At 38.0% G+C, this 15,246-nt stretch overlaps 1 protein-coding gene across 1 annotated transcript in view; it reads left to right on the forward strand.

The window, feature by feature from the left end:
* agbl4 (AGBL carboxypeptidase 4) overlaps positions 1-15,246 on the forward strand; it is a 388,105-nt gene that overhangs the window by 335,133 nt on the left and 37,726 nt on the right. Inside the window, exons 7-9 of the mRNA XM_058073430.2 lie at positions 2,048-2,137; positions 4,568-4,682; positions 11,725-11,836. Of these exons, the coding sequence (XP_057929413.2) occupies positions 2,048-2,137; positions 4,568-4,682; positions 11,725-11,836 (317 nt within the window). The remainder of the gene's footprint in view (positions 1-2,047; positions 2,138-4,567; positions 4,683-11,724; positions 11,837-15,246) is intronic.

The following is a 15,246-nucleotide window of genomic DNA, read 5'->3' on the forward strand; positions in this document are numbered from 1 at the left end:
GAAGTAAAATAATGTTCGCCAGATGCTAATTCCCGCTGCACGTTTCCTATTATTCAACATGATAACGAACCATGAAGGATTATCTAGTTGCTATTAAAAAAGTCCCCCCCCCACACTTTGGGAATATCTGCAACAGTTCTCAACATTTAAATATTCTAATCCCATCCAAAGATTGCAGTACATGACTACATGGTATAATATATACTGTATAATAATGATGGATGACTATAGCATGAATAGCTTTGATTGTGTTTGATGGTATCTGCTGTATTACTGTAGTGTTTTTGACTTTGTAGTATATTTCTAGTCTTATTTGGAATTGCTCTCATTGTTTATTTTTGGTTGCCACTGTCATTCATTATTTTAGGAAGGAGTCATTACGTTACTTGAAGAATGAGTCATTTAAGTAACTTTGCTGTTTTACTGCAATTTTTCTGACTTTGGTGAATAATTCCAATGTTATTTGGAATTGTTTTGACATTTATTATTATTTATTATTATTTATTATTATTTATTATTCACAAAGTTGCATTGTCAGTAATTACTTTCAAGAGGAGTGATCACATTTCTAAAATCACTGCAATTTTTCTGACTTTGTGGAATATTTCTTATTTTTAATCAGTCTGACTTTTTATTTAGTACAAGGTTGCAACTGTAATCGTAACAATTGACTCGTCTTTATTACGCACACAAATGTTGCATGGATAGTCAAGCCTGCTGTTGGTTTGATTCATGGATTATTTTGAGTCTTTTCCATTTTATTTGTACTATGAACTCTGTCGGCTATAATTAAAAATCTGCAGTCATTCAGTCATAGGATGGGGGGGGTTGCTGTGCCGTGTACGAATCAAAGTACCGTATTTTCTGGACTATAAGTCGCACAAGGCCAAAAATGAATAATTAGGTAAAAAAAAAAACATACACAAGTCGCACTGGAGTATAAGTCACATTTTTTGCAGGTATTTTATTTTCCAAACTACTTGACCAAAACCGACATTAAGTCCTCTTGGAAGGCAAGTTCTAACAATAAAAGAATAGAGAACAGGCTGAATAGGTGTAAGATATGCTAACACAATGCTTATTCAGCTACACAAAAAATAAACATGAACACAAAAGGTGTCCATTGTTTATGTAACATAAACACTTTTTTCATTTATAAGTCGCTCTGGAGTATAAGTCGCAGTAACAGCCAACCTATGAAAAAGTGCCACTTATAGTCCGGAAAATATGGTAAACGTAAGTTAAATTGCTTGTACATTTCTTAGCTAACCTTTTAAATAAGTTAAGTTTCTGTGTGATGACTTCAGTGGGTTGACAAGCTTTTTGTGGGTTCGTCGCTCGCTTGTGATTGGCTCCTGCCAAAGAAAGAGCTACCGTTTCATAGCAGTACAGTATTTGAATATGTAACATAAACACTTTTTTCATTTATTGCATGAAGAAAAAAGTAAGCTTCTTTGGGTGTCCCAAATTTGGTTCCAGACCCGACGGCGTTAAATGAATTTCCAAAATATAGGATTCAACCTGTTCTTGTAAACTTAATGGTAAACTTATCGTATTTTCTGGACTATAAGTCGCTCTGGAGTATAAGTCGCAGGAACAGCCAAACTATGAAAAAAAGTGCCACTTATAGTCCGGAAAATATGGTACTTATTTCCCCAATCAATTCTCAGTAACTTACATGGAATGAAAATCCTTCCAAAATCCTGAGCAAAATGCCGGACGTGTCGAGCGGGACCGGGCTTCTTAAGTCAAAGCAGACCTGTATCAGCTGACTGATCCCGACCCGTGTAGATGTATAATTCACCCTCTTGTTGAATATTCTCTCTTGATGTATGATTCATGTATGTCTGGTCCTGAAGAGTCTCATGGACTAGCGGCTACCTTTGTGTCAGTCTGCTAGTCTACTCTGGTATCTGGTATTCTATCAGAGAATAACAACAGCTGTGTTGATGCTCAGGTTGTGTGATGGTACTTCAGCAACACCTCAGTGAACTCTTTCTCCCTTTGACTTCCTCTCCCACCAAACCTTTTCTCTCTCTGCCTTTAGACCAGCTGAGTCCAGAAAGGGAGAAGAAGCTCGTGTTCCTCACAGCTCGCGTTCATCCTGGAGAGTCTCCCGCCTCTTTTGTATGTCAAGGTAAAAACTTTTAAGACTGCTACTCTCATTCGGTGAAATGTTCCAGTATTGTTCTCTGTGGTGTTTACTCCCAACAGAACACAGTGTTACATTTTACTGTAACCATCAGGGCAGTCCTCCATGTTACGACGTTCCGTGTTACGGCCTTTACAATGTTTTGCGTTTAGCGTGTTTCATGTTGTGTTGGTTTATGCTGCAGTGTTACATTTTACTGTAACCATCAGGGCAGTCCTCCATGTTACGATGTTCCGTGTTACGGCCTTTACGATGTTTTGCGTTTACCGTGTTTCATGTTGTGTGGTTTATGTTACAGTGTTACATTTTACCGTAACCATCAGGGCAGTCCTCGATGTTACGAATTTCCGTGTGACGGCCTTCATGATGTTTTGTGTTTACCGTGTTTCATGTTGTGTGGTTTATGCTACAGTGTTACATTTTACCGTAACCATCAGGGCAGTCCTCGATGTTACAACGTTCCGTGTTACGGCCTTTACGATGTTTTGTGTTTACCGTGTTTCATGTTGTGCTGGTTTATGCTACAGTGTTACATTTTACCATAACCATCAGGGCAGTCCTCGATGTTACGATGTTCCGTGTTACGGCCTTTACGATATTTTGCGTTTACCGTGTTTCATGTTGTGTGGTTTATGCTGCACGGTTACATTTCATCGTAACCATCAAGGCAGTCCTCGAAGTTATGGCGTTCCATGTTACGGTGTTTGGGGTATACAGTTAAACTCCACATTTTTGAGTGGCCTTTTATTGTGGCCAAGCCGTGCTGTCTAATCAGCATCTGGTTATGCCACAACTGTAGGGGAGATGAATTATGAATGCTCTCTAACACAGTCCCGATACAAAGGATTAGCTGGCGCCAGTATTTGGAAGAAGATTACAAAGTACAGTATTACTATATAATATATATAATATACTATTTCAAAGTGTAAATGCTTCAAGGGAGGTGCAGCAGCTTGAGAAAAATAAAGAAAAATCTATTTGGGTTATGGGAGTTATGTTTAAAGGCAAGATTAATTCAGTTTTCAGTTCCCCAGATCACAAAATATGCACCTGTTTTTGGTGGAGGAGTAATATATATTAAATATGTAGTTTTATTTTATTTTATTTTATTTTATTTTAGTTTAGTTTAGTTTAGTTTAGTTTAGTTTAGTTTAGTTTAGTTTAGTTTAGTTTAGTTTAGTTTAGTTTAGTTTAGTTTAGTTTAGTTTAGTTCACCATGCCACACAAAATATTTTCATATTTACATGATTTTTAATGTAAAAATGCACTCATTTTAGCATAAACTTGTTTTATTTATTTTAGTTTAGTTTAGTTTATTTTAGTTAATTTTAGTTTAGTGTAGCTTAGTTTAGTGTAGTTTAGTTTAGTTCACCGTGCCACACATAAAATATTTTCATATTTACATGATTTTTAATGTAAAAATGCACTCATTTTAGCATAAACTCATTTTATTTTATTTTATTATAGTTAAGTTTATTTCAGTTTATTTTAGTTAATTTTAGTTAATTTTAGTTTATTTTAGTTTAGTGTAGTTTAGTGTAGTTTAGTTTAGTTCACCGTGCCACACATAAAATATTTTCATATTTACACGATTTTTAATATAAAAATGCACTCATTTTAGCATAAACTCCTTTTATTGTATTTTATTTTATTTTTGTTTATTTTAGTTTATTTTAGTTTAGTGTAGTTTAGTTTAGTGTAGTTTAGTTTAGTTCACCGTGCCTCACATAACATATTTTCATATTTACACGATTTTTAATGTAAAAATGCACTCATTTTGTCTAATTCAACTTTGTGTAGTTTTTTTGCTCATAAGCTCGCACAAAATAGATGTTTTTCCCCATAATTGCAGTTCAGTGTCCTTCATATTTTCTTCATATTTCTGCCGTACTATACAAGACACCTTGGAGAGGAAGCAGGTGTAAGAACGTGTGTGAGTGTATAATATGGCTCCATATGATGGAGAAGTGATGCATTGTCTTTGCTCCCGTGTTCTATACTCTCAACTAATAAAAGAAGCTGAGACACGCCTCCTCGCACCGTTGGGAAATTCTCTTTGTGCTCTTCAACAATCTAAAAGACAATTTGAGCAGGATTGTTATGACTTTTTGCTCCGGCTCCAGACGGATGTGAGTGGGCAGGTTGTCTCCTCGCGGGTCCCACCCACTTTCTAACTGACTGGACCTCCAGTAAGTTGGCCTCCATCTTGCTTGGGTGGGTTTTTTTTTCCAGTGCTGTCTCCTCCATAGCATTTGTATCGATTTAGACTCCCATCACTGCCTAATTCTGACGATGCCCCCTCGGTGTCCTTCACTCTCTTTTTTGTTTCACCAAACTCAATTAACCGCTAGACGAGCCTGTCTTTGGCTTTCATTGCCAGTCCATTTCACTGTGTGTGTGTGTGTGTTTTGATAGGTGTGATTGACTTCCTGGTGAGCCAGCATCCTGTAGCTCAGATCCTAAGAGATTATGTGATCTTCAAAATCGTCCCCATGCTGAATCCTGACGGTGTTTATCTGGGCAACTACAGGTATCCTACACTTTGTTTTATGACGTTTCGTATCAGACTTTTCATTTGACTGGGTTTTGTGTTTACCATGTTTCGTGTTGTATGGTTTGTTACAGTGTTACATTTTATCGTAACCATCAGGGCAGCGCCCGATGTTACAACATTGCGTGTTACGACCTTTACAATGTTTTGTGTTTACCATGTTTCATGTTGTGTTGGTTTATGTTACAGTGTTACATTTCACCATAACCATCAGTGCAGTTCTCGATGTCACGACGTTCCGTGTTACATCCTTTATGATGTTTTGTGTTTACCATGTTTCATGTTGTGTTGGTTTATGCTACAGTGTTACATTTCATTGTAACAATCCGGGCAGTCCTCGATGTTACGACGTTCCGTGTTACGGCCTTCACGATGTTTTGTGTTTACCATGTTTCGTGTTGTGTGGTTTATGTTACAGTGTTACATTTTACCGTAACCATCAGGACAGTCCTCGATGTTACGACAATCCGTGCTACGGCCTTTACGATGTTTTGTGTTTACCATGTTTGTGTTGTGTTGGTTTATGCTACAGTGTTACATTTCACCGTAACAATCTGGGCAGTCCTTGATGTTACGACGTTCTGTGTTACGGCTTTTACGATGTTTTGTGTTTACCGTGTTTCATGTTGTGCGGTTTATGTTACAGTGTTACATTTCACCATAACCATCAGTGCAGTTCTCGATGTCACGACGTTCCGTGTTACATCCTTTACGATGTTTTGTGTTTACCATGTTTCATGTTGTGTTGGTTTATGCTACAGTGTTACATTTCACCGTAACAATCCGGGCAGTCCTCAATGTTACGACGTTTCGTGTTACATCCTTTACGATGTTTTGTGTTTACCATGTTTCATGTTGTGTTGGTTTATGCTACAGTGTTACATTTCATTGTAACAATCCGGGCAGTCCTCGATGTTACGATGTTCTGTGTTACGGCTTTTACGATGTTTTGTGTTTACCGTGTTTCATGTTGTGCAGTTTATGTTACAGTGTTACATTTCACCATAACCATCAGTGCAGTTCTCGATGTTACGACGTTCCGTGTTACATCCTTTATGATGTTTTGTGTTTACCATGTTTCATGTTGTGTTGGTTTATGCTACAGTGTTACATTTTACCGTAACAATCCGGGCAGTCCTCGATGTTACGACGTTCCATGTTACGGCTTTTACGATGTTTTGTGTTTACCATGTTTCATGTTGTGCGGTTTATGTTACAGTGTTACATTTCACCATAACCATCAGTGCTGTTCTCGATGTTACGACGTTCTGTGTTACATCCTTTACGATGTTTTGTGTTTACCATGTTTCATGTTGTGTTGGTTTATGCTACAGTGTTACATTTCATTGTAACAATCCGGGCAGTCCTCGATGTTACGACGTTCTGTGTTACGGCTTTTACGATGTTTTGTGTTTACCGTGTTTCATGTTGTGCGGTTTATGTTACAGTGTTACATTTCACCATAACCATCAGTGCTGTTCTCGGTGTTACGACGTTCTGTGTTACATCCTTTACGATGTTTTGTGTTTACCATGTTTCATGTTGTGTTGGTTTATGCTACAGTGTTAAATTTCACCGTAACAATCCGGGCAGTCCTCAATGTTACGACTTTCTGTGTTACGGCTTTTGCGATGTTTTGTGTTTACCATTTTTTGTGTTGTGTGGTTTATGTTACAGTGTTACATTTTACCGTAACCATCAGGACAGTCCTCGATGTTACGACAATCCGTGCTACGGCCTTTACGATGTTTTGTGTTTACCATGTTCGTGTTGTGTTGGTTTATGCTACAGTGTTACATTTCACCGTAACAATCCGGGCAGTCCTTGATGTTACGACGTTCTGTGTTACGGCTTTTACGATGTTTTGTGTTTACCGTGTTTCATGTTGTGCGGTTTATGTTACAGTGTTACATTTCACCATAACCATCAGTGCTGTTCTCGATGTTACGACGTTCTGTGTTACATCCTTTACGATGTTTTGTGTTTACCATGTTTCATGTTGTGTTGGTTTATGCTACAGTGTTAAATTTCACCGTAACAATCCGGGCAGTCCTCAATGTTACGACTTTCTGTGTTACGGCTTTTACGATGTTTTGTGTTTACCATTTTTCGTGTTGTGTGGTTTATGTTACAGTGTTACATTTTTACTGTAACCATCAGGGCAGTCACATTCACTCACATTCATACCTATGGACAATTTGGAGTCGCTAATTAACCTAGCATGTTTTTGGAATGTGGGAGGAAACCGGAGTACCCGGAGAAAACCCACGCATGCACAGGAAGAACATGCAATTGTTGGAATTGAACTTGGGTCTCCTAGCTGTGAGGCCTGTGTGCTAACCACTCAACCGCTGTGCAACCGAGCCTATTTCTTATATTACTGTATTTTATATGTCCTTCATGCGGTCTCTGTGCCGTGGAAGTGACCTGGGTGTTCATTTAGGTATAAAAGGAACGGAAATCAGATGTAGACCGAGGACCTCCTGTACACACAAACACAACACAAAGCAAAATAACTCACACACACGCAATAATTCCTAATTTCAATGCATCCGCAAATTAAATACAGCTGCTTTTATTTCCTGCTACTGGAGGTAATATCCTCTGGACTCCACCTTTAGGATGCTTAATAAATTCATAGAAGTGGCAGCAGTGCATTTGTTCAAATACTGTGCGACCGCGGGGTTGTTCTCTTTGCCAGTCGATCGTCTTTTTAACACCATCGCAGCAGCTCGGTGGGCATCCTTCTCCTGTCTATTCACTCCTCTTCCTTTTCTTCATAATTGCCTTTTACTTAATGTGCACGGCCACAGGAATACTAATGCACGCTGAGATACGCATCACAAGTGGCAACCGCTGCGTTTGTGAGTGACACCTAGAGGCAGCAGCCGTGTACTGCTTCCATAAACATTTACGGTGGTAATCTTAGTTTAGTTTAGTTCACCGTGCCACACATAAAATCTTTTCATATTTACACGATTTTTAATGTAAAAATGCACTCATTTTAGCATGAACTCATTTTATTTTATTTAATTTTATTTAATTTTAGTTTAGTTTAGTTTAGTTTAGTTTAGTTTAGTTTAGTTTAGTTTAGTTTAGTTTAGTTTAGTTTAGTTTAGTTCACCGTGCCACACATAAAATCTTTTCATATTTACATGATTTTTAATGTAAAAATTCACTCATTTTAGAATAAACTCATTTTATTTTATTTTGGTTTAGTTTAGTTTAGTTTAGTTTAGTTTAGTTTAGTTTAGTTTAGTTTAGTGTAGTTTAGTGTAGTTTAGTGTAGTTTAGTTTGTTTAGTTCACCGTGCCACACATAAAATCTTTTCATATTTACATGATTTTTAATGTAAAAATGCACTCATTTTTGCATGAACTCATTTTATTTTATTTTATTTTATTTTATTTTATTTTAGTTTAGTTTAGTTTAGTTTAGTTTAGTTTAGTTTAGTTTAGTTTAGTTTAGTTTAGTTTAGTTTAGTTTAGTGTAGTTTAGTTCACCATGCCACACATAAAATATTTTCATATTTACACGATTTTTAATGTAAAAATGTACTCATTTTAGCATAAACTCATTTTATTTTATTTTAGTGTAGTTTAGTGTAGTTTAGTGTAGTTTAGTGTAGTTTAATTTAGTGTAGTTTAGTTTAGTACACCGTGCCACACATACAATATTTTCACATTTACACGATTTTTAATGTAAAAATGCACTCATTTTAGCATGAACTCAATTTATTTTATTTTATTTAATTTTATAATTTTTTATTTTATTTTTGTTTCACCATGCCAAAAAATATTTTCATATTTACATGAGTTTTAATGTAAAAATGCACTTGTTTTGTCTCATTCAACTTTGTGTAGTTTTAGTATTCACAGGAATACTAATGCACGCTGAGATACGCATCACAAGTGGCAACCGCTGCGTTTGTGAGTGACATCTAGTGGCAGCAGCCATGTACTGCTTCCATAAACATTTACGGTGGTAATATGTCACCGTGTTTGATTGCTGACGGCCGCAGGGACTTTTTTTTTTTTTCATGAGCTCGCTTCCAAAGAGAGCGGTGATAAGCATATTGACAGAAAGTGACAAGTGATAGTCCACACCTCACCAATCACACATTCAGGCCCCTTCGCTAATGCACCGGCCGACCAGTCGAAGGAGCATCCTCCGCAGATTGCGGTGCCGAGTGGACTGCGATGGATGCACGCAGAGCAAAGAATCAATGGCAGTTAACCTGGAATGAGTATTTTGTCCACGGCTGGCTGCTTCGCTCATTTTGGCTCTGCAGTATCACTAACTCCTGTGTGGCTAACAGCTTCCGTAAATGTCAACGCTTACACACACGATACAAGATGACAACAAACAAGGGCAGATCAGAGCGCATCCATAAATACATCCCATCATGGATGGAGATCGGGCGTCGATGTTGCAATAGCAGCGTTTGTGTAATGTAGGAGGAGCTTAGTCCTGGTGTTTAAATTACCTTTAGATTCATTTTGGATGTGAATTGTCACCTATAGTATATCTTGGCTTAAATGTCCCCTGTTAATGCAATGTAATGCCACTACTGCAAAAAAGGCCAGTAAGGATAATTCATAATGCCGCCTACAGAGAACATACTAACTCCTTATTTCTAAAATGACAAATACTTCAACTTGCTGATATAGTTCATCTTCAAACAGCTAAAATAATGCATAAGGCTAAAAATAAGCAATTAGCTAAAAATGTCATCCAATACTTCTCTACAAGAGAGGAGAAATATGATCTCAGAATATGATCTCTTCGGGGGGGGGGGGTCTGAAAAGTACACAAGCAACCCGCTTCTACGTGAAATAGATGTAGTCATTATTCACTTACTCACTGATTTGACTATCTCTGATGTCAATAGAGCCAAAGTGTGATTATTGTCTTGGGTGGCCACAATAAAAGGCCACTCCCAAATGTGTTTTTTAACTGCATTGTATCACATCATTTACTCACCGATTTGACTATCTATCATGTCAATAGAGCCGAAGTGTACATTTGGGAGTGGCCTTTTATTGCGGCCAACCTGAGTTTGCTAAATACAAGGATGAAGAGTCTTGAACCAGTCTTGATGTGCTATATATATCACTATATTGACACTTACTACAGTACCCATTATGGCATTGGATGCTCATATCACCTCCTACTTCGGTATGTGACAAAAAATAAAACAAATTAAAAATAAAAAAAATACAATAAAAAATGTAATAAAATTTAAAAAAACAAAAATTTAATTCAATTTAATAAAATAAAATAAAGTTAAACTATATTAGGAAAGCAGGAAGTGAACAAATGTAACAGTTACTGATTGTAAAAGTACCAGATGGAGGGGTAGGATTTAATAAGCTTTGCTTCTTCCTACTCCTTTTGGACATGTGGAACTGGGAACTGATTATGGGATGCACTCAATTGTAATCTGATGCATGTTCAAATGAAATTAAACCATTACCATTACTTTGTAAAAAAATGTTTAAAAACAGGCTTTGCTACACATCTTAAAAAATGTTCTGCTCTGCCAGCTATATAGCTGTAAATTTGATAGTTTCATTGTTTTTCTTCAGGAATTAGGCTAACAGCATGAGGCCACTATTACAATGTGAGTGTAATGTTAGCACAGTCGCTATGCTAGTCTTGCTAACGTCCTTAATGGACAAGAAGTGAATAAAGTACACATTCGCTCTTCTTGGAATTTGCCGTTTTCCCAGTAGGACTTTTTAAAAGCACTTTTAAACTGTCTAAATATCACCTTGTACTTCGGTACATGACAAAAAATTAAAAAATTAAAAAATTATATTAGGAAAGCAGGAAGTGAACAAATGTAACAGTTACTGATTGTAAAAGTACCAGATGGAGGGGTAGGATTTAATAAGCTTTGCTTCTTCCTACTCCTTTTGGACATGTGGAACTGGGAACTGATTATGGGATGCACTCAATTGTAATCTGATGCATGTTCAAATGAAATTAAACCATTACCATTGCCTTGGGTGGCCACAGTAAAAGGCCACTCCGAAATGTGCTTTTTAACAGTATTATATCACATCATTTACTCACTGATTTGACTATCTATCATGTCAATAGAGCCAAAGTGTACATTTGGGAGTGGCCTTTTACTGCGGCCAACCTGAGTCACGCCTGCGCAACGGTACAGCAAATGTAACATGCATGACTTTCGCATGAGTAGCAACATTTTAAAGCGTGTGCTGAGCTAATGAAGCAGCTGGATAATAAGTTAAAAAGAACATGAAGAGGTTGCCTATAGCCATATTTTATACAATTAGAAGCAGTTATTTTCTTTAGGAGACCACACACCCTGCAACAAGACCTTGGGTAATTGATATCTATCATGTCAATAGAGCCAAAGTGTGATTATTGCCTTGGGTGGCCACAATAAAAGGCCACTCCGAAATGTGCTTTTTAACTGCATTGTATCACATCATTTACTCACTGATTTGACTATCTATCATGTCAATAGAGCCAAAGTGTACATTTGGGAGTGGCCTTTTACTGTGGCCAACCTGAGTCAAGCCTGTGCAATGGTACAACAAATGTAACTTTCGCATGAGTACCAACATTTTAAAGCACATGCGGCGCTAATGAAGCTGCTGGATGATAAGTTAAAAAGAACAAGAGGAGGTTGCCTACAGCCACATCTTATTTATTATTACTATTATTATTATTCACTACAAGTTATTTGCTTTAGGAGACCACACACCCTGCAAGAAGACCTTGGGTAATTCACTTCTAATGCTGGGATGCACTCAATTGTAATCTGGTGCATGTTCAAATGAAATTAAAATGAAATTAAAATGAAATTACCATTACCAAATTCCAGCATCAAGGCAAACGTTTGGCTAGCACATGCTAATGTGTTGGTTTAAAATTGTTAAAAACTAGCATCACATGGGACCTTGGTCGTATTTCACTATTCTGCCTGCTTATGGTTTACTCTTAATAGATGTGAGGCTCATGCTGCTGTGTGTATCTTTGCTCACAGATGTTCCCTGATGGGCTTCGACCTCAATCGCCACTGGCAGGACCCCTCTCCATGGGCCCACCCCACGCTGCACGCTGTCAAACAGCTGATAGTGCAGATGAACCAAGACCCGGTGAGTGTGCAAACACACAAAAATGGCACCTTGTGCTTGTTTCACGTGGCTCTTTATACTTAATCCGTTCATCCTGGTCAGTGTCGTGGGGCGCTAGAGCCTATCCCAGCTGACTTTGGGCAGGAGGCGGACTAAACCTCTGGACTGGTCGCCAATTAATCACAGGATATATGGTGTTCTAGTTCTAGCCCATTTGCTCAGCTAGTAGAGTTTGTTTTCTCAAGTCCACCGAATCCAGGACCCGATCCACAGACTAATTAGGGGGTTGCATTTTCCGGACTATAAGTGGCACTTTTTTTCATAGGTTGGCTGTTCCTGCGACTTATACTCCAGAGCAACTTATAAATGAAAAAAGTGTTTATGTTACATAAACACTGGACACCTTTTCTGTTTATGTTTATTTTTTGTTAGCTGAATAAGCATTGTGTTAGCATATCTTAGCCATATCGAGCCTTCCAAGAGGACGTAATGTCTGTTTTGGTCAAGTAGTTTGGAAAATAAATTACCCGCAAAAAGTGCGACTTATACTCCAGTGTGACTTATGTATGTTTTTTTCTACCTAATTATGCATTTTTGTCCTTGTACGACTTATACTCCGGAGCGACTTATAGTCCAGAAAATACGGTATATATGCACCCTATATGTGCTCTGCCATTAAGTTTACAAGAACAGGTTGAATCCTCACAACAAGCTTGTCAACCCACTGAAGTCATCACACAGAAACTTAACATTCAAAAGGGTAGCTAAGAAATATACAAGCAATTTAACTTACATTTACCATATTTTCCGGACTATAAGTGGCACTTTTTTTTTCATAGGTTGGCTGTTCCTGCGACTTATACTCCAGAGCAACTTATAATTGAAAAAAGTGTTTATGTTACATAAACACTGGACACCTTTTCTGTTCATGTTTATTTTTTGTGTGGCTGAATAAGCATTGTGTTAGCATATCTTACACCTATTCAGCCTGTTCTCTATTCTTTTATTGTTAGAACTTGCCTTCCAAGAGGACCTAATGTCTGTTTTGGTCAAGTAGTTTGGAAAATTAATTACCCGCAAAAAATGTGACTTATACTCCAATGCGACTTATATATGTTGGGATTTTTTTCTACCTAATGATGCATTTTTGGCCTTGTGCGACTTATACTCCGGAGCGACTTATACTCCAGAAAATACGGTAAATTACCCGCAAAAAATGTGGGTTATACTCCAGTGTGACTTAATGATTCATTTTTGGCCTTGTGCAACTTATACTCCGGAGAAACTTATAGTCCAGAAAATACGGTAAATTACCTGCAAAAAATGCGACTTATACTCCAGTGCGCATTATAGTCCAGAAAATACGATAAATTACCCGCAAAAAATGTGACTTATACTCCAGTGCGACTTATGTATGTTTTTTTCTACCTAATAATGCATTTTTGGCCTTGTGCGACTTATACTTTGGAGCGACTTATAGTCCAGAAAATACGGTAAATTACCCGCAAAAAATGTGACTTATACTCCAGTGCGACCTAATGATTTATTTTTAGTCTTGTGCGACTTATACTCCGGAGCAACTTATAGTCCAGAAAATACAGTAAATGACCTACAAAAAATGCGACTTATACTCCAGTGCGATTTATAGTCCAGAAAATACGGTAAATTACCCGCAAAAAATGTGACTTATACTCCAGTGCGACCTAATGATACATTTTTTGCCTTGTGCGACTTATACTGCGGAGCAACTTATAGTCCAGAAAATACGGTAAATTACCTGCAAAAAGTGCGACTTATAGTCCAGAAAATACGATAAATTACCCGCAAAAAATGCCACTTATACTCCAGTGCGACTTATGTATGTTTTTTTCTACCTAATTATGCATTTTTGGCCTTATGCGACTTATACTCTGGAGCAACTAATAGTCCAGAAAATACGGTAGTAACCGGCACATTCATGCTAACATGTAAAGCATTTAACCGTATTTTGGTCAATTCAAGCATTACCTGAACTTCCTTCCTGGGTGCATTTATGTAGCATAGCAACAAAAGGTAATACACCTAGCATTGACTTTTCCAAACCCAAAAACCAAAACACAGCAGCAGGGGCGGCGGATCAAATACAGTAAAGTCTCGTTATATTGATATTCTCGGGAGTCGGAAAAAATACCGATATAACCGGACTATCCATATATCCGATCCTGCGCCGAACTGCATTAAAAGTGGGCGGATCTTTGATATGGCATGTAATTTTCTCCTTGAGTTCATGGATTGAGTATCTAGCATGCTTTTGTACTACAATAAATTTTGTACTACAGTAAATAAAAATAAACTTACTTAGTGATTACCAGTTACCGGGACATACAGTGAAGAAAATAAGTATTTGAACACCCTGCTATTTTGCTATTTCTCCCACTTAGAAATCATGGAGGGGTCTGAAATTTTCATCGTAGGTGCATGTCCACTGTGAGAGAGATAAACTAAAAAGAAAAATCCAGAAATCACAATGCATGATTTTTTAACAATTTATTTGTGTGATACAGCTGCTAATAAGTATTTGAACACCTGAGAAAATGAATGTTAATATTTGGTACAGTAGCCTTTGTTTGCTATTACAGAGGTCAAACGTTTCCTGTAGTTTTTCACCAGGTTTGCACACACTGCAGGAGGGATCTTGGCCCACTCCTCCACACAGATCTTCTCTAGATCAGTCAGGTTTCTGGGCTGTCGCTGAGAAACACGGAGTTTGAGCTCCCTCCAAAGATTTTCGATTGGGTTCAGGTCTGGAGACTGGCTGGGCCATGCTAGAACCTTGATATGCTTCTTACGGAGCCACTCCTTGGTTTTCCTGGCTGTGTGCTTCGGGTCGTTGTCGTGTTGGAAGACCCAGCCACGACCCATCTTCAATGCTCTGACAGAGGGAAGGAGGTTGTTCCCCAAAATCTCACAATACACGGCCCCAGTCATCCTCTCTTTAATGCAGTGCACTCGTCCTGTCCCATGTGCAGAAAAACACCCCCAAAGCATGATGCTACCACCCCCATGCTTCACAGTAGGGATGGTGTTCTTCGGATTGTACTCTTCATTCTTCTTCCTCCAAACACGCTTATTGGAATTATGACCAAAAAGTTCTATTTTGGTCTCATCTGACCATAAAACTTTCTCCCATGACTCCTCTGTATCATCCAAATGGTCATATGCAAACTTAAGACGGGCCTTGACATGTGCTGGTTTAAGCAGGGGAACCTTTCGTGCCATGCATGATTTCACATCATGACGTCTTAGTGTATTACCTACAGTAACCTTGGAAACGGTGGTCCCAGCTCTTTTCAGGTCATTGACCAAGTCCTGTCGTGTAGTTCTGGGCTGATTCCTCACCTTTCTTAGAATCATTGAGACCCCACGAGGTGATATCTTGCATGGGGCTCCAC

This window comes from Doryrhamphus excisus, linkage group LG4, assembly GCF_037039965.1.
Source record: "Doryrhamphus excisus strain RoL-2023G ecotype Guam linkage group LG4, RoL_Dexc_Guam_v1.1, whole genome shotgun sequence".
NCBI lineage: Eukaryota > Metazoa > Chordata > Actinopteri > Syngnathiformes > Syngnathidae > Doryrhamphus > Doryrhamphus excisus.